The sequence below is a fragment of the Solea solea genome, chromosome 20, assembly GCF_958295425.1.
Source record: "Solea solea chromosome 20, fSolSol10.1, whole genome shotgun sequence".
NCBI classification, from domain to species: domain Eukaryota; kingdom Metazoa; phylum Chordata; class Actinopteri; order Pleuronectiformes; family Soleidae; genus Solea; species Solea solea.
This window is the reverse complement of record NC_081153.1, coordinates 12,986,012-13,009,820: the sequence shown is the minus strand read 5'-3', so window position 1 is coordinate 13,009,820 and position 23,809 is coordinate 12,986,012. Positions and strand designations below refer to the sequence as shown.

Here is a 23,809-nt window from a genome sequence, read left to right as displayed (position 1 = left end):
AGGGCAAACTAATGACCACAATGTAAACATCAAGTTAATCAGTGGTGGAGGTAAACAATTTCAACTACTTACATTACTGTAATTCATTGTGGAGTACTCGTACTGTCTGTAATTTTAGATTACATTGTCATCTGCTTAGTTGCTTTTAAAATCATAATTTGCTACTGAGTAGGCCTACAATTTGAATAAATATCCAGACCTCTCAGCAGGCATAGGTTTGGAGAAGTGACCGTGACCACTGTGCAGAACAGTGCAGGAAAGCAGAGGGTGACAGACGACGTGCCACTGCAGTAATGGTGGTGGCCGCTAGATGGCGAAACACACAAACGGCTCGCCGGATTCGTCTATATATTCCACACATACCTGATTGACATTGGTCCCCGTCTCGATGAGCTCACTGACCACCACGTCCTGTCCATTATAACAGGCCAAATGCAGTGGGGTGTTGCCATAGGCATTTACCTCGTTAACCTATGCAAAGAGAGAGAATTAAACATATTATATTACTACACGATCGTGCCATTTAAGATAGCTTGTATAGTTACAAGTAAAGATTTAGCAAGTTGTAAGGCTCATGACATAGGATGTACATAAGAATATTGCGAGTGCATATGTACTAACGTGGACACCCAGACTCAGCAAGTAGTGCACAGTGCTGCCCATGCCACTGGAGGCAGCTGTGTGGAGAGGAGTATAGGCCTTCTTGTCCTTACAGTCCACCTCAGCTCCACTGGCCACCAATAATTTCACCACTTCAAGGTGACCTAAAACCAAGGACAGAGTATGAGGCGAGTTAAAGTCAATCCAGGGCTTTCTACCCTGTTCAGTTTCTAGAATCAACTACTAGGAACTGCAATCTTACCCATGTAGGCTGCCCAGTGGATAGCCCTCCTGTCCTTCTTATCAAACGCATTAATGTTGGCTCCTCTGGACAGAAGCAGCTTCACCATCTGACAAAACATGGAGCACGTTGAGTATGTGCTGATGTGTCTGTTTGCATGAGTGTATTAGGAAAAGAAGACCAACCTCTACGTGTCCACTGAAGGCAGCATGATGCAAGGCAGTGCGTCCTGCGCGGTCAGAGACGTTTACATTGCTAAGCAGAGGAACCAAAGCCTCTGCGCAGCGTACTGCCTTGTTGCTCGCTGCTACATGAAGCGGTGTCTGCCAGTTCTTGTCGCGAGAGTTAACATCTGCACTGTGCTTCAACAACACTGACACTGCATCCTGGATGGACAGGGAGCATGGGTCATGAGGTGAGCAGACTCTTTTTTTTTTGTACACTGTCACAGTGTGTTGACCAGTGTGCTTAATGAAGCAAGGGCTTTAATGAGAACACTACAAAATAAATAAAAAGAGACAAGTGCTAAAGCACAAGTTCCAAGAGGTTGTGTCAATTTACCTCTGACTGTATTCATCTATAAAACATATTACATATTACATATTAAATAAGGGAGAGACAACAACAATTATTTTCTCTGGGTGTCCATGTTAGCTGTGTTAGTAAATACCCCTGTGTGTGTGTGTGTGTATGTGTGTGTGAAATATATTACCTCACTACAAGAAGCAACAGCTCGGTGAAGAGGAGTTAGCCACTTGTTATCTTTGGCGTTGACTCTGGCTCCTTGCATAAGAGAAGGAAAGTGTACGTGTGTGTGTGACAGAGAGACAGAGAGAAGTCAACAACAGTGGCTGAAACAACAAACATGTTAAAAAAAAGTGTCTTCTCGATGACACTTGAATGAGACTGTGAATCAAAGCCAAAAACTAATTATAAAGATGTTAAAAGAGGTTTTTATACGACTTCTGGGCAGTGGGTTCTATCAACCAGCAGAGCTTAGGAGATTAGACACTCCCAAGAGCCAAATTGGAAAAGCTCAAGGGGTTAAAATAGCTCTGACGCTGCACCTGTTGCTGACTCATCAAATTATTGAGAAACACATTGAGTACACATACAATCACACACCAACACACTCTTGTTGTATGTTGTGAGTCACTACAGTATTGGTTTTGTGTATATGTAGACGTTTCTTGAAACGATGCAGTGTTTATTGAAATTTTTTGAAGAACGAAAAAGAACACGATTACATAGGTTGAGTGCTGGATAATGCCTCAGTCCCAAGCTCAAATAGATACAAAGCAGCTGGAAACAAGCTTGAATTTTAACAATAAATCAAGAAAATCTCTACAATAAATAAATAAATAAATAAATAAATAAAAATGTACTATATGCATTGTAAACAAAATTAATGGCAATACATGTTTAAATGCACATAAAAATACAAAAGTATGACAGCCAAGATATTACTAGTAGATGATTAAGTGGATGGGTAGATTGCAATCTGCTATGTTTACCAGACAGGATGAGCAGCTCAATGATCTCTGCGTCTCCGAGGTACGCTGCAGCATGCAGAGGTGTCCTCTTCTCATTATCCTAACAGGAGAACCAAAGAAAACACTAATCACACCATAACATCATTTTTTTTTAACCTCATTCATTACACACACACACACACCAAACAAAATCCATAAACCCCACACTATAGGAGACCACAAGAAACATGAGACTTTGGCCACGAGTGGAAAATGTCCATCAACTGGTCACTTGCATTCTTCCATTTGCTCCATCACTCTACTGCACCCCCCACCTCTCTGTCTACTCCAACTCAGTAGAGAGCAATTGGAAGAGTGGGGCTATAAACAAATGTCATGTGACCACAAGAGGTGCTGACTCCAGGGAGACTCAGTATGATAATGAACTCAGCATTATTAGACCCACACAAAGATGGAAGCACAGAGAGAAAAATATAGGATAGAAAACTATAGTGTAAACAGAGAAGATGAAGAACAGACAGTGAATGTGATGGGAGAAAAATGGCAGAGAGGTATCAGGTGAAGGTCGTTGGACAGTGGGGAATGTTATGAAGGGCTCATGTGTCCTGTCCTGGTTGACAGCTTTACAAAATGGGAAAGGAAAAAGCTGCCAAAAGGCACTCTTAGTCAATCGATCAATAGCTACCCAGATCAATTGTAGCATGCAGGCTGACTGCTGCTCTACTTGGTGTTGTTTATACTGGGATGCAATCAGAGCAAAAATGTATATACATGGAGGAAATCTGGGGAAACCACGATAACAGTGTGACTAACCTGAATGTTGACATCCTCCTTCTTAAATATGAGGGAGCGAACTTCATCTGGGTCCACTTTGAAGATGGCTCTTAACAAAGATGGCTACAGACAAAGAAAAAGAGAGAGACAAGTGCTGATGAACAACACCTACGTCCTTCATTCAACTTGCAAGGCAGTCATTTTCTATGTTGACAACTGACATTTAAGAGATTTCAAAGGAGAGAGTCTATAATCCCAGGCTGGGAGAAAGCCAAAGGTCATAAAAAGGGCTCTATATCACACGTTTGTTTACAACAGTATCAGCTGCAGCATAGAGCTCAAAAACACAAATACACACCATTATGTAAATGTCTGAGTCCATCTGTGAGTGTTAAAGCTGTGCTCTGTTGCCATGCGGTGTGAGGCCACTTGATAAGAATGTAAACAGTGATGTGAAAGACAGGTGCAATGTGGGAAGAAATTTCTCTGTAACTAACAAAGCATTTACTATTCCACCACCATTTGTTGGAATCAGCTAACTAAGTTACACAAAGCACTTGGAATGTTCCTGAGAAGAGATGTGACATTTCTTCAAACGGAAAATGCAAAAACATCCTGGACACATACCTTACAACATCACTCCCCTTGGATTATACTGCGTACATCTGTATGTGTGTGTGTGTACATAGTTGGCATATACATAGATACATGGTGCTGCCTGATACTGAGAGGGATTTGTACAAACTGTTGCTCAGCAGACATCATAAACCTTCTGTGGTATTGCTGGGCTACAGAACGGCATGAGCCCATACAAAATTAAAGGCTAAGGGAAGGAACGCTATATTAAGCTCACAATTCATTTCTGAATACTGCTGCTTTCAAAATAGTTCTCCAATAAACAATGAGAAAACATACATGTTGACAATATCATTGCTCAATCCAAATCTTTATCAAATCTTTCCATTTTTAGCAGGTAGCTTGGTAGCTTTTCGTACTGTTTATCTTGGCAAAGGAATTTTTAAAAACACTAACAAACAAGAGGTGGAGGGAGGGAATGGCGCCTGAAATAAGGAGCCAATGGCAGGCCTCTATGTTGCAAAATATAGATCAGAGTTTAGCAAACCTGGAAATGCTGCTGTCCTCTCTCTGTCTTGTTTCATCCACAAACCAAAATTATTCAGTTTTAATGATTTCTTTGTTATATGGAACAAAGAAACCAGAAAATATTAACATTTAAGAAGCTGAAAAAACTACTTGATTATCAAAATAGTAAATAGACAATGAATTTAGAAATTGATTAATTGAATAATTGTTGCAGCCCTACTATAAAGTATTGAAAAAAACATTGTGAGACATTTTTTGTGTGATATAATTTTATATCATAACACTGAATTACTGTATAATGACCATCTTACAATCTGACAATTATAGCTAATCTTCCTTGTTTCAATGGCTTACACTAAAGTTTATAAACTAGAGAATAATATTAATCTTAGACAGCACACTATGACCAGTGCTTTAATGTTGTGCTTCACTATTACTGATAATGCACTCACAAGTTAAACAATTATATGAACACTGACATGATGATGCACTTTTAAGGTAGGCCCTTGTGTTTTTCAATATACCAAGTGTGACCTCTACAATACTGTGTCTGTCACTAATCTTTTGCACATGTACACCCTTTTCCCCAGCAGGGGCTGCCACATTAAGTGAGATTTGAGTCATGCCATTCAGTAAAATATAAACACCACCATGTGAACCTGCTTGGTAGTCTCAAGCTACGTCCCCATACCTCTCTCATTTCATCCCAACTAAAAATAAGTGGGGCTGTTAGGCATGTTGTTATCCATCTCTTGCCTACTACTCTGATGAACACCAAAACTATGTCAAAGATCAAGAAGGCAAATACGAAACACAGACCCTATCATCAGGGCCGACACATCTTCATCGGCTTTGCATCAATATGCACACTTCAAAGAGCATAGACTGAAGAGTTATTATTACCATGTTTCAATGTACACTTGCCCTTTATACAGCCAACACCGAAGACTACAAAGGCCTAGGCTTTGCTGATAATCTATTCAAACCTGCAGCTATCTCATATGGCTGAGCTATGTTAGTGATGTTATTGGTGCTATATTTAGCACTAGACAGCATGTGCCGGCATGGCTTTGTCTTTAAATGCAACAGAACGTGTGACAATGTACTTCAGCACAGGTTTTAACTTGAGAACAAGGAAATATGAGAGTGCTGGTGTGGTTAAAAATCCAAGTGAATGCTGACATTTAGACAACAACCGGATATAAACCGAGAGAAGACAACACCTCCGGTGAAATGATGATTGAGCCAAGTCAGATTCATTCGATAGATGAGCAAAAAGAAGAGCCCATCTCACCTTGTCCTCTTGCGCAGCAGCCCTTCGAGAGGCATGATGGGACCTGCGGTCTGGAGACGATTTGGGCCGAGGAGGTGGGGGTGAAGATGAGGGCTCATCCTCCTCCACCTCCTCCAGCACCACAATGCACACACGGCTAGCCCGCTCTGACCGCATCAGTAATGAACACTCATACACATACATCAACACAATCACTCTCACTCACACACACACACATACAGTGTTCCCACCTACATATATGTGCACAATTAAGGAGCACAAGGGTCAGCAAGAAATCCCACTGAAAGTGTGATTTCCTCAGGAACAAACACAGTTCATGTTCAAGAAAAATCCAATGTCCTCCATCGGTCAATGTTGCTTTGCTGCATGTCTCCTCTCCCTTCTTCCCTTTACCCCACGCTCAGACTCCCTGTGAACAGCAGCAGCAGAGACAGCAGGGAATTCCTCTGCGTAATGGTGTCAGTGAGCGGCATGCAGCAGAATGAGCTGGAGCTGCCTAGCAGCACACACAGGAAGCCACATATCCTCACTGCTATGCTGCAGCCAGGAATACACACACTCTCTCTCTCACTCACACACACACACACACACACACACACACACACACACACAGACCCTGTGATTAGCACGGACAGGGGCTGTAGCACCCCATGTATGCAAGTGTATGCATTGCTAGTTTCCGATGCTGAAGCCTGTTCTTTCAAATGATGAGGTGGGGGAGGGGGGAAGAGGAGGAGAAAGAGAGAGAGAGAGAGAGGAAGGAGGGTTAAATAATTGTAGGCAGGTACCTACTAAAGCACTACAACATCCTCTGTCAGCTGGTACAGAAAGTTAGTCAGATACATAATCAATTTAAAATAGAGTATTTAAAGATGTTTTCTTGTTATCAAGTCTATGTATAAATACTATCAAGTCATACACCGCCAAAGTTAACCAAGTAGTGCTGTCTGTTAGTGTTGGTATAAAAACATAAATCAAATGCTAGTTTTACAGAATGAGCTTCATCATTATTGATTCTGCAAAGAAAATCCTATGTTCAGCAAACATTGCCATGTTGAATGTAGAAGGATTCAACACATTCTGAATGTTTGCATTTGTATCATGCTATATCAAGCTTGTACTCTCTGGTAATGTACATTTAAAAAGATACCGTGTGTAAAATGTATCAACATTTATTATTGAATATTGAATATCCCTCACCTAATTCTCCCCTTTCAACTGTAGGAGAACCTATGTCGCCTTCACTTAGCATTTAAACTCAAAATATGTTTAGTTTGTCCTTTGCGGGCTATTGTAAAAACACAACGCTCCAAAATGGCAAAGTATTTATTTATTTATACTAAGAATTTATCCTCAATTTCTGCCAAAAGCAATCTCACCTAAATTATACACAATGGACATTTATTACATGATGTGAAACAAATGGGGATTGAAGGTTTCCTCATTTTCGGTTGAGTGCCAAGCCTGAGATACAACGCACTTCATGTGAGAGACAGAACAATGTTTGGTTGTTTTTAGAATTGCTAAATACGATTTTATAAATCTGGTGCTAAAATCGAGGTGCCCTTTCTTTCCAAATTAAAGAGAATAAAGGAAAATGGATACCAGGACAGGATGTGTGTGTGTGTGTGTGTGTGTTCTCATATACCCTTTGGTGTATCAGTGGCATAGCTTCAAAAGTCTCCATCTCCTCATTATAAAACTGGAACACAGGCTTTGCCAGTAAATGTGAGGGTAGCAAACAAGACCACTTTGTCCGTGCATGTCTGTGTATGTCTCAGTGTCTCCTTCATATTCAACACAGATTCAAAAAAAAGAACAATCTTGCCAAGCCACACAACCCCATTAACTCAGAGAGAGGGAGGGAATGAGGACAAATGAGAGAGAGGGAGAAATTCATTTGGATAGAGAGTTTCCACAGTCCTAAACTTTGAATTTAATGGACTTACCATTTATAAACTTCATGTGAAGCACAGCTATAATATTTCTGTTCCTGCAGCTTATAAGATGATATTGCAGGTTTGCTGGCACAAATAAAGAATGATGTTTGGGATGCAAAGTATACATTACATTACATTACATTACATTACATGTCATTTAGCAGACGCTTTTATCCAAAGCGACTTGTATATGTTTACAAAGCAGCTCCGTTACTATTTGCAGAACAGAAATTAGACTTTGGGTAACTTCTTCTACAAAACTCAAAACAAAAGGTAAAAATAAATAAATAATAATAAAAAATAAATAAATAAGGCAGGCAATTGTTAAATGCCTGCTTAATTAATCCACAAACTGGTGCTCGTTCAAAAATTTAACCCCAAGGGGAAAACCGCTGCGGGCAAAACTGATCTCATCACAACGTCTGGGGGATGCAGGCACAATATTGTCACAAATACCAACACACAAAACCACCTTGCAGTGTAGGAGCTTCTTCACAAGTAAGCTGTTGGTAACTGAACTTGAAATTGAAGACGTTTTCAACTCCAATCCAAGAGGCTCCTTCAGTTCGTTGTCAATTTAACTCAAGCATGTCCAGTTGCCCACAGCTAACTCCTTAAAATTACCACCACCTGGATGACCTGTTGCAAAACATTTTAGAATGGAATGATTTTGACGACTGCGGGAATGTGAGTGGACGTGTAGGAAACTTGCAAATTATAGGAATCACCAATGCCAGAACTGAAGAAGCCTCTTGGCTGAGAGGTTAAACGTCTTTAACTTCTGAAGATGACAATGACTTGGATGACAGAACCTTCACATACAACACAGCAGCTTCACTTCATGATGAGAGAGAACCAACATGGCATGTGTGAGCAGAAATATGCAAGCTAGCTGTCCTCTGCTTTGACCCTGCGACAGGATGCACTGTGTGTAATGTAATCCCAGTCCAGACACACAAAGGCCAGCACGTGTTGTGGATCCATGCGTGTGCTGGGACAGTGCCAATGATGATGCTGCCGCTCAGAGATTTTACAGCTTTTAAAAATCAAGAGATGGTGATCTATGGTAAAGCTTCTTCTGTCATGACACAGCATGTTTGGTATGCAAAGGCCGATTGCCAATATAACATTATCCATTAACTGCTCTTGGTGTTTGAGAACCTGAGAATGAGTCATTAAGTAACATCAGAACAGCATCAGAAGAGACATTAAATATCAAAAGGTGACAAAGAAACTTAACCTTTATGATGACTCTTTGATGGATTGTGCTGCTTTGCAATCATATAGTTGATATGAAATTATTTAGTTATTGTAGGACATTCATTCTGAAGTTTAAATTACATTTTAAATCAATTCTGATGATCTCTGATGACTAAGACATATACATCCTGCCCATTCAAAATCTGTTTACCAGTGAAGCCATGGTGATTCATGTATATGGATTTAAGCCTGACAGAAAAGAAATGGGAACCTATAGCAATTGCTGTGTGTGCATACTGTACACAAATAACTTATGCAGAAACAGAAGCAAGTTGTTATATAATGCATAGAGGCTCAATAGAAAGTATCCATTAACAGCATACTGCTGATGTATGCACCCTGGTCACATCTAAAAAGCCCTGGGTAAGTAAACACACACTACAACACTCTCTCTTGTATGCCTGACCTTCTGTTTTCATTGTGTGTGATCTGTTAATGCCTATCTCCACCTCCCTCCTCCGGCAGGACCACAGCCTGGTTAGGACACAACTCTAATATCTTTCTAAAGAGTACCCTCTAGAGGACAAACACAGGCCCATCACAAAAGTGAAACACTCCATCCGCCGTCCCGTCATACTGTGTGACTATTTTTGTCCCCCTGTGCGTTTCTCTTTCAGTAAGCACAACGCAGGACAATGAAGAATAGAAAGGGGGATCTTATCACACACGCTTCCGTTTATTACATGTCTGCGACTGTCAGGAGGAATGGACAGTCTCGACAGGCGACGGAACTGCACAACCACTGACCCATTGTAAAGCAAGTTTTATCAAACTCCACCAAGTTCATAAAATGTTCTCACATAATAACACAACATATGCCCGTCATATTTACTTACAGTACTATAACTAACGAGATGTAATTATAACTTTATTATCACTTTTTTTACTTAGGTCATTTGGAGTTACTAATAATATGGAGTTTTACTCCTTAGTTTTGGAAGAATGATCATTTCATAAATGTAAAAATATCTTTATTAACTCTAAATGTACACAGATTATAACCTATTTGGACAGATGTATTGCCTTTATGTGATTAGCCACACTTACCAAAAAGGGTATGAAATCCACTAGGAATGACTAGATACCAGTTTTAGGTGACCAATATTAATAACAAAACATTGAGTATCAACAGATAACAAAACCAGTCTAAAAAAACAACTTAGCGGTTAATAACATAGTTGTGCTGATGAGTTTACATACAATTCATATACAGCCTGTGCCAAGTGATGCATTTACTGTATGTGATAATAAAGATTTATACATCAAATTAGATTTTACTGTTTTCTTATTACAACATCTGAGCCAGTGATTTTTGACCAGACCAATGTCGGATGGGTTTCGGTCATGCCTGAAAACTACTCCTGTGTCACTGATGTATGAGTGAGATAACCACTGCAGTGTCTTTCATGAGATTTGAGCATGTGTATCATGTGCAATTCACACACACTCAGCTTAAGACATGGGAGCCAGAACCACCTGCTATTTTAGTCTGACAGACTTTCTTATTTATCTACAGCAACAGGTGACGGTGCACAGCTGCCCTACACAGAGCGTGCAGGGGGGCAAAAATAGACAGCTGACAAAAGAAGGTTCCCGAGGTAGAAAGTCACCAGCCTGGACTTGGGAAATGTGCAAATATGGAATCAAATTCTTTACAACAGTTTAATCCAACTCCACAGCAATAACCCAATTGTGTGTAAGACATCATAAACTCATCAGCCACTTTGTTACACTTACTGAAATTGCAAGAGTGGCACACAGTATGGTCTTCTGCCACTGTAGCACATTTGCTTCTATGTTTGACGTGTTGTGGTGAGAGATGGTCTTCTGCATACTTTGGTTTTAACAAATGGCTATTTGAGTTACTGCTACCTTTAGATCACTTCGAACCAGTCTAACCCTCTACACTCTGGTATCACCCAGACAACTGCCGCTGATTGAGTATTTTGTCATTTTCAGAGCATTCTCTGTAAACCCTAGAACTGGTTGTGCATTAAAATCCCAGTAGAGCAACAGTTAATGTACACCAATGACCATGCCATGTTTATACAACAACAACAAAACTCCCCTTAAGACACTTGCTGTCCTACTTCCAAGACACAGAACAAGATGTCAAAGTTGTTCTCTCTTGCACATAGCCCAGCTTCATCCTATAAAAATAAGTAGAGATAATTCTTCATATATGCCCTAAAAATCCTTTACCAGATTAGAGCAACTGCTTCCGCCCCACATGTCAAACATGTGCACTGTTTGATTATTATACCTGCAATCACAGGTGCTCTGCTCTTCTTTGTAGTGTCAGTGTAGTTTGTATGTGTTTTGGTTTTGATGCTTTGTTCTTGTTGATTTAGGTTTTTGTTCTGTCTTGTAATAGTGTTGCAGAACAGGAACCTGCTGTAATCCAGCTTTAACTGAGCCAGGCCCATTCAACAGTGAAAGTTTAACTATAACAATTTAACTGTTATTTGTAACTTCCAATAAAAAAGTCACTTTGAATCACAATTCTTCCTCCTTCTGGTGCTGGGTTTGAATGTCAGCAGTTGTCTTTATGCCAAATTGCATTGACTTACTGACATGTTATGGCAGATTAGATGTTCGAGTTGACAAGCAGTTGAACGGGTGTACCTAATAAAGTGGCTGGTGAGTGTACGTGTGTGTATTTCTAACAGTTTTTAACTACATATGCGGTCTTAGCCACCCTGTTTTTACCCTCGTAGCTACTATCATCCAGCTGTGCTCACTACTCCATCACCACCAGGGACATAGACAAAGAAAAACGAAGAAAAACACCCAGTGAAACAACAAAAACATTGATCTGACGTGAACTGACCACTTAAGCGGGTCAATTAAAGTGAGGCAACGGATGACGTAACGGTTTTTGACGTTACGGTTCTATCTTAAAAGGAGTTACAGCTAGCTAGTTAGCTAACATGTCAACTGTCAGTGCACTAAACCGACCCGCAACATTAGCCTAGCCATAAGACCATTATTTATTAAAAATGTGTCGTCACGCAAGTCGTTAAAGTCACCAAGTAAACTTTTTTACACTGTATGTTGGTGAAGTTGCGCTATCACCAATGTGGGCACTTAAACGAGTCTTTGTGTCGACTAGTTAACATGCAAACTAGCAAAACAGCATTAGGGGCACCACAGACTCAGCTCGACGGTAAGTGTTAGCTGGAAGGAGAATATGAGGTTACCTGGTCTTGTATCTTCAACACAGCCATGTTGCCTGTGGAAAGACCGAAGGAGGCACTAACTAACTCGGCCGGGAGTTCCAGTAAATTAACCTAACTGGGGGGAGAAGGGAGGGGTGAAGGAGGACAGACTCCCCGGAGTCAAACGGTGCTGCTTCCCTCCTCTTCTCCCTTCCTTCCTGCCGTGGACAAACTCATCGCATCACGGGACAGACGTGACACCACGGGAAAGTTGGGATATAAAAAAGCAGATAGTGTTGACAAGTCTGGACATGTTATACACATATTTACAAATATGAGTAATCCGTTTCTTTGTGAAACGGATTACACGTGTACAAGTGTAAAGATTTTCTTTATATCCACAAACCCAGGGACAAAGCCAGTCCCCCGAGGACAGTGGACAATCGCTTTTTCCATTCATGTCCATGTGGTTTGATTCATTACACTTATTTTTAATTCAAATGCAGACACCCAAAATGCATATCTGACTGTCATTAATTCCAGATTGAGATGTCTCCAATGTAATTATGTCGCAACTCCAGGGGAATTGAGTATTTTGAACTGGAATTATAAGTAGTCAGAATTAAGTGGTTTATGACACACACAGTCAGGTCCACACACATTTTCAGGGTCTCAGAAATAATGGGACAACTCAAATCATGATAAATAAAGGCTTATTGTAATACTTAAAATACTTTAAGTACTTATAATACTACCGAGTCTGGAACCCATGGACTAAAAGCTGAATTTACTCCCTGGAGATGCTTTGTCAGGCCTTTACTGCAGCCGCCTTCCCTTGCATTTACATATCTTTGGACCTTGTTGAAATTTCAGTGAACAGGCCATACCTGACCATGAGTCAATTGTCCAATTATTTCTAAAGCTCCTGAAAATGGACAATAATGTACAACAATGTTTATAATTCCTCAATGGACATTGCAATTATTTTTGTTCAATTCTTCAAATTAAAGCAGAGAGTCCTCATTTTTAATCACATGTTGATTCTTTCATTTCCAATTCTCTGTGGCGGTGCGCAGAATGTGTGTCTTTCCCAAATATATATGGACCATACTGTAAATCAACATGGCAAACTATCTCAATGAACCAGACATTTCCAAGAGATACACAGTATATTTGATAAATGAAATTAAACAATACTCATTTAATTTCAGCTTTAATGCATTTAATTGACTGCACAACTTGAGATGGGAAAAAATAGTACTGTTCACTCAAAACAAGATAGACTATGAGTATTAGGAACAATCAAATGACCTAATTATTGATCCATGCGAGTGATTCTGGATCAAGCCAGTTCATTTTTAAATTCAGGCACACAGTTATTATTATTTGATTTGATCTGAAATGAGTATAAGACAATGAACCGGATCATCACAAATATTTGTCAATGTGTCCTCAGACTGTTTGCACTTGTTTCCGGTCGCCGGAGGGGACCTGAGAGTAGAATCTCCTGCATGAAATGGAGCTGGGGTCGCAGGTATATCCATACTGACAGCAGTGCCGTCCATCTTTGCAACACTGGCCCTGAAATTGGTTTAAACATTGGTGTTAGAACATAATACGGACCATTCAACCATTCGACTACTGTATCAAAGCAGTGCTAAGCATGTCCATGTCACAGCACACATTTGAAGCAGCCGCAGCAGTATGAGATCTTCTGTATTCTGAGATCATGTTAGAATCTATGTCAAACCAAATTATTTAACAGTTGCACAACATGCATGACGCATACCAGTGGATAAGGGCAGCAGCTCCACTGGCCTGTCACATCCTTGCAGCATGATGTTTCTTGTGGGCAGTAAAACCTGGAGTCACAGCGGATGACTTCAGCGTTGGCAGCACCACCACTGGCTTCAATTAGAGCTGTCATAGGTGTCTGAAAAATATAAACACGGACCATTATACTCCAATATTTATATAATTCATCACTAGAATTTACATTTACTAAACTTATTTTTACGTAAATTATACATCTTGGAACACCTCTAAAACCCAGTTTCTCATTTTAAATATTTCTGTGTGACATTAAATCTGCCCACAGAAATAATCCCAGGATCGGCTGCATGCATGTGTAGAAAGTTCCATATTCTGTGATTTGTTCTACCTTCGGAGCACTGGCTTCATCGTCTGGAGGAGAAATAAGAGAGGCGGGGACTGATGAAAAAGCTTGTTTAGGAGTGAAAGGATATCTCAGGTTCTGTCTTAAACAATGCGTGTAAGTCAGGTCACAGTCGAAGCCATAAGGACAACAGTGGTAGCCATCCAGACAGCAGCGGCCCTATAAACCATTACACAACAACAACGACAAAACATTAGTTTTACACTTAATGTCACCTCAAAAATCTGAGTTGGAACCTGGAGTAAATGTCGTGTCAGTAATTTGTTAAAGGATTTTCATTAGTCACGTGTCGTATTGCGCAAGACTATGTACAGTAGGTCAACTTACAGGAGAATATGGGCAACAGAACCAGACACCTTGTGGGTGTCTGCAGCAGGTGGTGCCATCAGGGCAGGTGTAATAGTTGTCACAGTGGACAAGTTTTTGTTCTGGAACTTGGTTGTTTATGAGCTCCTGAAGGGCAGGAAAAGTAGTCAGAATGAAATGGTTTATCTAAATATGAACAGGTTAAACACTAGGTTGGCTGAAAGAAATAAAGTCTCCAGGGCAATTTATCTGCCCGGCCAAAATACACCAATTGTTTGATTCACTATGAACTATATAAATGCTGCGGTCTACATGTAAACTTTACTCCACTGCATTTGTTAATAATTAAAGCATTTTATATGACTTGTTTCATTTAAACCAACCAGACATTTCCAAGAGATACACAGTATATTTGATACATGAATAAGAATAAGCATTTAATGCATGCGACAACAAAAACAGAGCAGAGATGAGAATACTACCCTTCACTCAAAACATGATAGACTATATGAGTATTAGGAACAATCAAATTCAGTTCATTTTTCAATTCAGACTATAATTATTATTAGCCTAAGGCCAATTTTCTCAATCCTGGTCTTTGGGACCCACTGCCCTGCATATTTTAGATGTTTCCCTGCTCCAACACACCTGATTCTAATAAATGGGTTGTCACTAAGCTTTTGCAGAGCTTGTTGATGAGCTCCCTATTTCAGTCAGGTGTGTTGGAGCAGGGAAACGTCTAAAGCATGCAGGGCAGTGGGTCCCAAAGACCAGGATTGAGAAAATTGGCCTTAGGGACAGCAGTGGGTCAGGTCAGCACAGCACACAGCCTTGGATCAACATCAGTCTCAACTACTACAGATTGCGTTACTAAGTGTGGAGATTCTTCTGACTTACGTTTGGATATGCGCACACAAACACCACCATCAACAGACACAGCATGATCCTCAACATCTGCAGAAGGAAACAACATGGAGTTTATACGACTCAAACAAACCTCACACAATATTGTGTACAATTTCTGAAGTCTTCACAAGTCAAATCTTCAACTCACCACTCACTTTTTTTTGATTCTGCAACTGTTAGTTTCATTTTAGCTCATACATAAAACTCTCAAAACGGACAGATCTGTTCTGACAGATAATGGAAGTAGGATTATATAACAGCAATCACTGATTTCTGCCACTTACCTTGAGACAGTGAACTGATATGACAACGTTCATGTGCCGCCTTACACTTCCTCAAACTCAACCCCTCTTTATGTGGAAGTTTAATCCCTCCCACTTTACTGCACCCACTAGATCACACACCCATATGTCCTGTGACTGTCAGCTTAAAAAAGTCAAGTTCACAAAACTGACTATTTACAGATTGAGAATTGGGATTTGAGGCATAGGAATTAAGTAACATCAGGCTGCAACACACACACACACAGCTCATATTAACCTTTGGTTTCTTTACTTTGTGCCAGTCACAAGACCCGTTTGTAAAACCTCAGGGTTAACATTCTACACATAAACATTAACTTTTTAACATTATACCAGTTACAGTAATTGTAACTAACCATATACATTAACACCAATGAATGTCTGAATCATTTCTTTCCTTGTTTTTATTTTTAAATTGCTTTAATTCCCTAATTCACTACATAAAAAATTGAATTGTTTACCTTTTACTCTTCCTATTACTGGTATCTGACACACTGTTTTATAACTTGTACCTACAGGTAAATGTAAACAGTAAATGTTTTTGCACCTATACCAAAGGAAACGAAAGTCTTCATACAAATCAGTTAAGTCTATTACTTCCCCATTTGCTAAAACTATTCATGCTTGAACTGAACATGCACTTGAGGATGATATGGAGATACAGCATTAAAAGGGCTGATGAAATCCTTTCAAAACAAAACTCAGTGAATTTTTAGCCAAACAGCAACAGTGCTGTGAAAAAAAGTATTTGCCTCCTTTCCGATTGCTTCCTTTTTCTGTGTATTTCTCACCCTTAAAGAGTTTCAGATCAACCTGATTTCCATATTAGACAGATAGCACACATGAAAACAAAACGCAGTTTTTAAATTTTATTTATGAAAGGAAAAAATGAGACCCTATCCAAACCTACCTGTAAGACCTGTTGAATAAAATGTGATCCATTATCCACAAATGAACTTACCAAAATTACACCAAGGGCGCACCAATGTCTTATCCAGGAGGTCACAAAAGAACCAAGAACATCTAAAGAACTGCAGGTCCCACTGTAGGTTAGTGGTCAAGACTCAACAATAAAAAAAAAAGAAGATAAAGGGCAAAAATGGCATCCATAAGAGATCATCTCACCATTCACCATTCAGACTTTTGGGGAATTATTCTGTGGACAGATGAGACAAAGGTTGAACCTTTTGGAATGGTTTGTGTCTTGTTACATCTGGATCATACCAACAGTCAGTGGTAGTGAGATGGGATGCTTTAGGACTGTGGGTGATGCAACAGGGCAACGATCGCAAACACACCAGTAAGTCCACCTCTGAATGGCTTAATAAAAAGGTAAAATAAAGGTTTTGGAGAGGCCTATTCAAAAGTGCAGACTTAAATCTGATTGGGATGCTGTGGCATGACCTTTAACAGGCTGTTCATGCTAAAAAAAAATACCCTTCAATGTGGCTTAACGAAAACAAATCTGCAAGGAAGAGTGAAATTTGTTTGAAGGCTTGATTACTTTCTGTTTTTGAATGTTTTGTATTGCTGTTATTTAGTCTCGACACATTTTAGTGCAATATTCTGCTATAAATGTTAAAAGATGATGAATAAGTTAAGAGAAAGCTTTGTGTTACAGTACTGGTCTTTAGTTAGTTGTGAGGAAGCAAGGGAAAGCTGTTTCCTCACAACCGAGTCATGGTTTCACAGTAAGCAGATGGTATTAACGGTAAACGATAAAACAGTAGTTTATTAATGACTTCCCATTGTTTGTACAATTACACTGCAGTGTAGCAACAATTCAAACGGAACAATTATCCCTTGTATAAATGTTGACTGTGCAGCTCACGTTTCTTTTCACAAGTCCAACTTCAATATGAGGCTGGCGACACACCAGGTGGTCAGGTCCGCATGCATGACACAGGCACAAGCATATCAGCCTCACCTAGCAACAAGAGATGCAAAGGTGTCAGGTATGAAGCAGAGGGAGTAAGTCTTGGCCGGCTAGCACTCTGAAGGGGAAGGCGAGTGTCTGTCACACGGAAATGTCCATGATTAGGCAAGAAGGGGGAATTCAGTACTGTTGCTGACTGTAACTCAAAGAACAATCTATAAAAAGCATGGTGGTAAAAGTCAAACCAAAGATATGTTACTGTAGTTGCCGCGTTGAGGGACGGGTGTCCCACTTCTTTTCACCCGAGCAATTCAAGTCTGTAGATCTCCTTAAACAAGTGTGATGACTGAAGCTGGAGGAGACATTTCTGGTGGTCAGAGGCAAAAAACGAACACAACTAGTGAGACGCCGTGGAACAGAGAGAGCCGTACATCCACGGTCCTTAATCGAGCTCGGAGTCCGACTGAGATGCTGCCTTCTTTTTCTTTTTTCTGCCATGTTTCTTGTGCTTCTTTTTTCTCTTCTTCTTAGATTTGTCCTGAGAACACAAAGCAAAGTGTCCACTTCACAGCCTCCATCAATAATTGTGGTTAATTAGTTTTTATATTGGTAGACTGCTAAATTTAACTAAAAAGTCACTGCAGTTATTTGATAAACATGAAATCGCTATAAATAAATAAGAATAAAAACAGCCTAACAGTGGAATTCTACAGCTGCAGGAACTCACTGGCCCAGGCATTTAATGGTTTTTGTGGTGAAAATGACAGTTGAGATAAAAGGATTACCAAATTGTCAAAATAATTGCAATATGACTAACCATACTGACTAACCCTAACCCACAACAGCTGATACAGGCAGATTTATAACAGCAGGAAAATTCCTGAAATTCTTTGAGGCGAGGGGTCTGCATCTGGGTCTACAGTAGCGCGCAAGAGGCAAAACATTCACTCACAGACAGATTTTCCTGCTGTATTCTCACATAGGATTACTCATACTCATCAGAAACTTGACCAGGGGTGAGGCCATGTGTCATATGTGGTCAGCACGGTAACTGTAGGAGTTTTTTTTTTTTACAGTAAAAAACCCAAAAAGAAGCAGGTTCTCTGGTTTCCCTCCACAGTCAGAAAACATGCAGTGGTCAATTGGGCACTCAAAATTGACCGTGTTTGCCCTTTGGTGGACTGGCGACCTGTCCACGGTGTTCCGCCTTACGCCCTGTGTCAGCTGGGATACGCTCCGGCAGCCAGAGTCGTTCTGGGAAATGTCCGGAGCAACATTTACAGACTCAAGTGTTCTCACAAACGGCTTCAATACAGACCTCACTGTAACTGATAAAACAGCAATCATGTTGCAGCAATGTTTGTGTGCTGTTACCCTGAACGAAAATTTCTCACCATGATCTTGTCCTTTTCTTCACTACTTCTCTTTTTTTTCTTGGCTTCAGCCTGTGGATGGGAAAAGTTGAAATGAGACCATGAAAAGTGGGAAGTAGCAGCCATTACCTTTTTGTTTTTTAAATACAAATTAAAACTTAACGTTGGTAGTTGTGCAACGTAACGGAGGGAAAGTCTGCAGCTAAGCAATTCATGGTGGTTTCTTGCAACAGTTGACAACATGGGTCACGCGGTGATAACAGTCTCTTACATAAAAGGTTTGATTAACAAAAAAAAAAAAAAGCTTAAATCTTTCATTTTAAAATAAAAATGAAAATATTGGTCTCATTTTTTTTCAGGGGACAACTACATCTCCAAACATTTTGTCCGTTATCGAGTTAGGAGAGTAAATGTTTCAATAACTGGTCTGTTTGTTTCCCCCACAACAACCATTACTGAATAAAACTTACCCCGTCTTCACCCTCTGAATCCACAGAGAACTCTGAAGAGGAGTCTCTACAACTTCGCTCAGCCTTCCTCTTTCTTCTGCGGCTTTTGTCTTCCTGAGGGACACAGGACTTACAAAAAAAACCCACAAAGTTACAGTTCTAAACACCCCATAAGTGAAAAAACATGTGGTCAACAAAATCATCACCATGGAAAAAAAAAAAGCTTTAGAAAAATCCTAATTACCTTATCTTTGTCCCCTTCTTCCTTGATTTTTGATTTCTTTTTCTTCTTGGAAAAAACACAACAGTCACATTAGCCTCACACTCACAATATTTCGTAACTACATTTAAATTCCTCACTCTTTTGCCATGACTATAAAGAAGTTTTGGTCCAATGCTGCTAGTTTTTAAATTGTAGATAAATAAATGTGGCTTTATAGTTAGTTATAGTATGGTACAAAAAATGATTAATTGCACATTTATAGAACCAGCATCTATTTCTACTTAATTCCAGTAGAATCAGCGAAGCCGACATTTCTATCAGAAGAAAGAAAGAAAGACCTTGCTTTCAGCGTCCGATTCTTCCTCTGAGCCGTCCGACGCTCTCCTGGCCACCAACTTCTTTTTCTTCCGTTTCTTCTTCACACTCTTCTTTTCATCCTGTTCACAGACACAGAAGCACAATCAAAAGCTGCACAGTTATATTACACGGAAAACAATATCATGAAGGTGAAGTCATTTGAGGGATGGCTGCCTTTTTAAGACTGATCAGTTTGAGTCGTCTTGAATCCACTAGATTTTCTGATTAGCTTTTAAATATTTCTTGATTTGCTCCACGGACCAACTATCAAACGTAAAACTGTTCTAAAACATTAGAAGAAGCCGTCCCTAACGATCACTTTCAACAGCCCAATCATCACTTTATTCAGTCAATCAGGGTGTGTCGGTGTTGGTTTTAGGTGTCTTTGTTTCAGTTAATCTTAAACTGTATGAGTTTTAGAACTGTAAAATATTGCCACAAATAAATCTTTATTATTCATAAAGATTTATTTGAGGCAATATTTTATTATTGGTACATTTAAACATACACATTTGAAAATGGCATTGCTGTGGTATCAAGAACATAATGACTTTGACCCTAGCGGCAACTGGCTGCGGTGTCATAAGCATCTGAACTGAAGCCACCATAATTGCAGTTTGGCCGGTGCCATGAACGTTTTGCAAACGGGAGTTTACAGACGTCGCCTGCAACCAGGTGACTAGTGGACGATACAAGCTGTCAGTCACACTGGTGTCCACTCATATGTGCCATACCTAAATAATTTACAAAACTGACATCACATACTACTGAAAAACATACCTAAAAATAGTGATTAAGATTACCAACATTAATAATAAAGTGGGAATTTGGCAATTTTTCCATAGTTTTATTCAAATCGAGTAGTGCGTTTTGTTTTTCAACCAGGAGTCTCCACCTTGTGGCTATTTACTATATTACTTTCTGGTGGGCTACAGGAGGAAGCTGGAGGACTACATCTATTTTCATATGCAGACTATGCTTTGACCACAGCTGCCAGCTTCAAAACACTAAAATATTTTTTTTTAATCAGAGATTATTTGTAGGAACATTAATATCACACCCTAGAGGTTGGTATGGCTTACCTCATTTTCAGATTCTGAGGAGGAGCTGCTGGAAGAATCAGAACTCGATGAAGAGGAGGAAGATGAAGAATGCTTGACCAAAATACAGTGAAAGCAGGGATCATTAGATTTGAGGTTTTTTGCTTGTTTGATATTGGAACAGTACATTTAATGGACGTAAATAAGAAACTGTGTGTGTGTGGGGGGGGGGGGGGGCAGTACTGTGGCATAGCTGTTTATCAAAATACTGGAGGTCTCTCCTCACCCTGTTGGATTTCTTCTTCTGTTTCTTCTTTTTCTAAATGCAAAAAATGACAAAAAGAAGCCACTGACTAAAGATGAGATTCAAGATTGAGATACTTCATATGTCTGATAAAAGAAGTATACCCTACCTCTTTTTTCTCTTTCTTCTCCTCTTTTTCCTTGTCCGTGTTCTTTTTGTCTTTCTCTTTTTCCTTGTCACCTAATAACTTCTCTCGGTTTTTTGCCAGCTCTTTCTTCCATCTCTGGAAAGAGAAAAACATTTAATGTTTAAAAGAATTGTTCTGTAAACTTTTCTTCATATGCAGCTGCACCTGGTATGAAAAGATCAAAAGGTTGCCATACTTCCACTTAATATGACATGCATCACTGGAATTGTGCTTAAAATGGAAGAGATGTCAACATACCTCGTTCATTTTATCCTCAAAGTCAGCCAGGGCTCGAGACCCCTTCTTCTTTTTATCTAACTGCTCTTTTAACTCTTCCCTGAAGAAAAGACAATCATATACGTTGTAAAAGATGTCATAACTTTTTCTTACATTCAAGAGCTCTGAAAAAAGATAGAATAAACAATTATTTATTCATTCAAATACTAGGTGCGGTACTATGCATGGTCCCCTTAACAATTTAAACTCAGCGAAACTGAGAGGAAATGTAATATAATGCACAAGTAGAAGGGCTGGGGTGACCATGATTTGAGTTTGAATTTTAATAATGCACTCTGGTAATGAAGGTAGTGGCACTGACCCTTGGTTTACACGCACAACCTGCAATGACCTTCCGCTCTGGAGTAATGCTGAAGTTGTAATTATAATAACCACAAATCCTTTTGTGCAACACTTAAAAATAGTGAAATGTTGACATTTTCCCACTGAATTTGTTAACTGAAAACTTGCTCTGAGTCTGTAAGTAAAGTATCACCATGAACTAAATGCAGAAATGGCAGGGAATGCTACTGTGAGAAAGACCACATACTTCCTCCATTTTTTTCCCAAACAGCAAATAATGTGTGTCAGTGTAAGCCAGAGGTAGCCAAAATCCACCCTTCACTCACCATGTTGGTCGTGGTCTGCCTAAATAATCCTGTATGGTTGGTCCAGAGTTCTGTGCCGGCCCCCTGGCCCGTGCAGCAGCAATGGGGTTAATGTACGCCTGACAGGATAAACAGAGAACTCATTATAACAGTAATATGACAACAACAATAATAATAATTACTTGAGGGGAAAAAAAAGAGGGCATGTTAGGCATGTTACCCAACATCAGATTGAGCAATGTTTCATTATCACTCTTCCACTTACGAAAAAGGTATTTATTTGCATGTTCAATACTGCATAGTCAGAACTTCCTACCACCTATCTGTGCAAGTAGAAATACTTACATTTACTTTGTCTCTTTGCTGGCTTAAGTCTACAAAAATGTCTGAATTATAAATACATATTTAAAAATTATATTTTTCACCACAACTACAATACGTTCCCAATAAAAAAGGAAACTGCATCAGAAATATTGTAAAGTGATCCATTTATATATGATTTAAAGCAGGCCTGCTGTCCATATTACCTACGATTAATTGTCAAAGGAGCGTACCTAACTGTGATCATCTGTTATAAGGTGAAGGTAAGGTGGATTTACTTATTAACTAAATAAACAAACATATACACAAATAAACATAAGGGAACAACAGAGCAGGAGGACAAAGATGTGTTAACGTGGCAAAGTGCTAGGGAAAACCACTAGGCCTCTAATGAGTAACCGACATTACATCTCCTTGGTGTTTGGCATGTGGTTTCAGTATAATATTATGTTTGGGATGGATGTAGCTTCGACAAACACTGCGCATCACCACCATCTCGGATTATTGCCTATTTGCTGTGAGCTAATAATAACAGCTGCAGCTGCACGACTGTTAAATGAGCCTGGCGCTAGCCTTCAAATGCTAAATTCAACATGCAACCAGCAGGTAACATGTACACAATGCTGCATCAGTCGTAATAAAGAGACATATCGACGCGTGTTTATATTTACAACTGACTAGGCCTAACTCCTGGTCGATGTGTACATTAGCTTGTCAAAGCTACTGCGCCAACGCTGCTTTGTGTTTAGCATAGTTCGTTGGGTTTTCTTTTTATGTAACGCCCTAGTTTGTCAGTTTTGTCAACGATATGGTAACATAACTCACCACTCGATTGTCTCTTTTGCCCATGTCAAGTTAGTAACGAGGGGAAATGTCCAACAGAGAGACAGACTTTAGTGTTACCTTGCTAGCATTGACCTAGCCTCAATAAACTGAGCTCTAGCTGAGGCTCTACCTCTTCTTCTACGGCTGCTGTCGCCGCGTGTTCTTCTTCTGCGATGTTCGGCGGCAGCGAGCGTCTCGGTTGTCTCATTACTGCCACTACTTGGGCACTTTGATCACCTTCAAGACTCGGTTAGAGCAAGTCAAGCTTTTCAGGTGAACGACAGAAAAACAAAAATGACAATAATACACATTAACTTAGTAACTTAATGTCTATAATGTACATTCTATTTTTTTTTTTTTTACCTTTTTATAGTTTATATATTGTCAGCATTTTTCTATAGTGTACATTCAGATTGTTTACCTTTATCATTACTGTCTTTGCTGCTGTGACACAGTAAATTCCTTTAACTTCATTG

General features: G+C 39.6%; 3 protein-coding genes across 5 annotated transcripts in view; all 3 read right to left on the bottom strand.

Moving 5' to 3' along the window:
- The window catches only part of LOC131446915 (serine/threonine-protein phosphatase 6 regulatory ankyrin repeat subunit A), a 36,219-nt gene extending 24,128 nt beyond the window's left edge, over positions 1-12,091 (bottom strand). Inside the window, exons 1-8 of one of the 2 annotated variants that reach the window (XM_058618303.1) lie at positions 11,907-12,091; positions 3,148-3,231; positions 2,356-2,434; positions 1,554-1,624; positions 1,027-1,227; positions 863-950; positions 622-764; positions 364-471 (exon numbers count right to left, since the gene is read on the bottom strand). In XM_058618303.1, the coding sequence (XP_058474286.1) occupies positions 364-471; positions 622-764; positions 863-950; positions 1,027-1,227; positions 1,554-1,624; positions 2,356-2,434; positions 3,148-3,231; positions 11,907-11,933 (801 nt within the window). In that variant the 5' untranslated portion in view covers positions 11,934-12,091. Of the gene's footprint in view, positions 1-363; positions 472-621; positions 765-862; positions 951-1,026; positions 1,228-1,553; positions 1,625-2,355; positions 2,435-3,147; positions 3,232-5,506; positions 6,182-11,906 lie in introns of those variants that run through there. The other variant, XM_058618302.1, reaches the window with a different exon arrangement.
- Positions 12,092-13,060: 969 nt separating this feature from the next.
- On the bottom strand, positions 13,061-15,628 carry LOC131447534 (progranulin-like). Its single transcript, XM_058619371.1, has 6 exons — positions 15,537-15,628; positions 15,244-15,300; positions 14,368-14,493; positions 14,026-14,199; positions 13,654-13,797; positions 13,061-13,445 (listed from the first exon to the last, which is right to left on the bottom strand). The coding sequence occupies exons 1-6, from the start codon at positions 15,567-15,569 to the stop codon at positions 13,317-13,319; spliced, it is 663 nt and encodes a 220-aa protein (XP_058475354.1). The 5' UTR covers positions 15,570-15,628; the 3' UTR covers positions 13,061-13,316.
- Positions 15,629-17,268: 1,640 nt separating this feature from the next.
- On the bottom strand, positions 17,269-23,507 carry fam133b (family with sequence similarity 133 member B). 2 transcript variants are annotated; one of them, XM_058618708.1, is made up of 11 exons: positions 23,334-23,507; positions 22,209-22,306; positions 21,562-21,640; positions 21,286-21,399; positions 21,159-21,191; positions 20,915-20,986; positions 19,814-19,912; positions 19,497-19,541; positions 19,274-19,381; positions 18,825-18,875; positions 17,269-17,968 (listed from the first exon to the last, which is right to left on the bottom strand). In XM_058618708.1, exons 1-11 carry the CDS (start codon positions 23,355-23,357, stop codon positions 17,873-17,875), a joined length of 819 nt encoding a protein of 272 aa, XP_058474691.1. In that variant the 5' UTR covers positions 23,358-23,507; the 3' UTR covers positions 17,269-17,872. The 2 variants fall into 2 exon arrangements, with proteins under 2 accessions (XP_058474691.1, XP_058474692.1); XM_058618709.1 differs by having other exon boundaries at positions 19,497-19,538; positions 23,334-23,505.
- Positions 23,508-23,809: the final 302 nt, after the last annotated feature.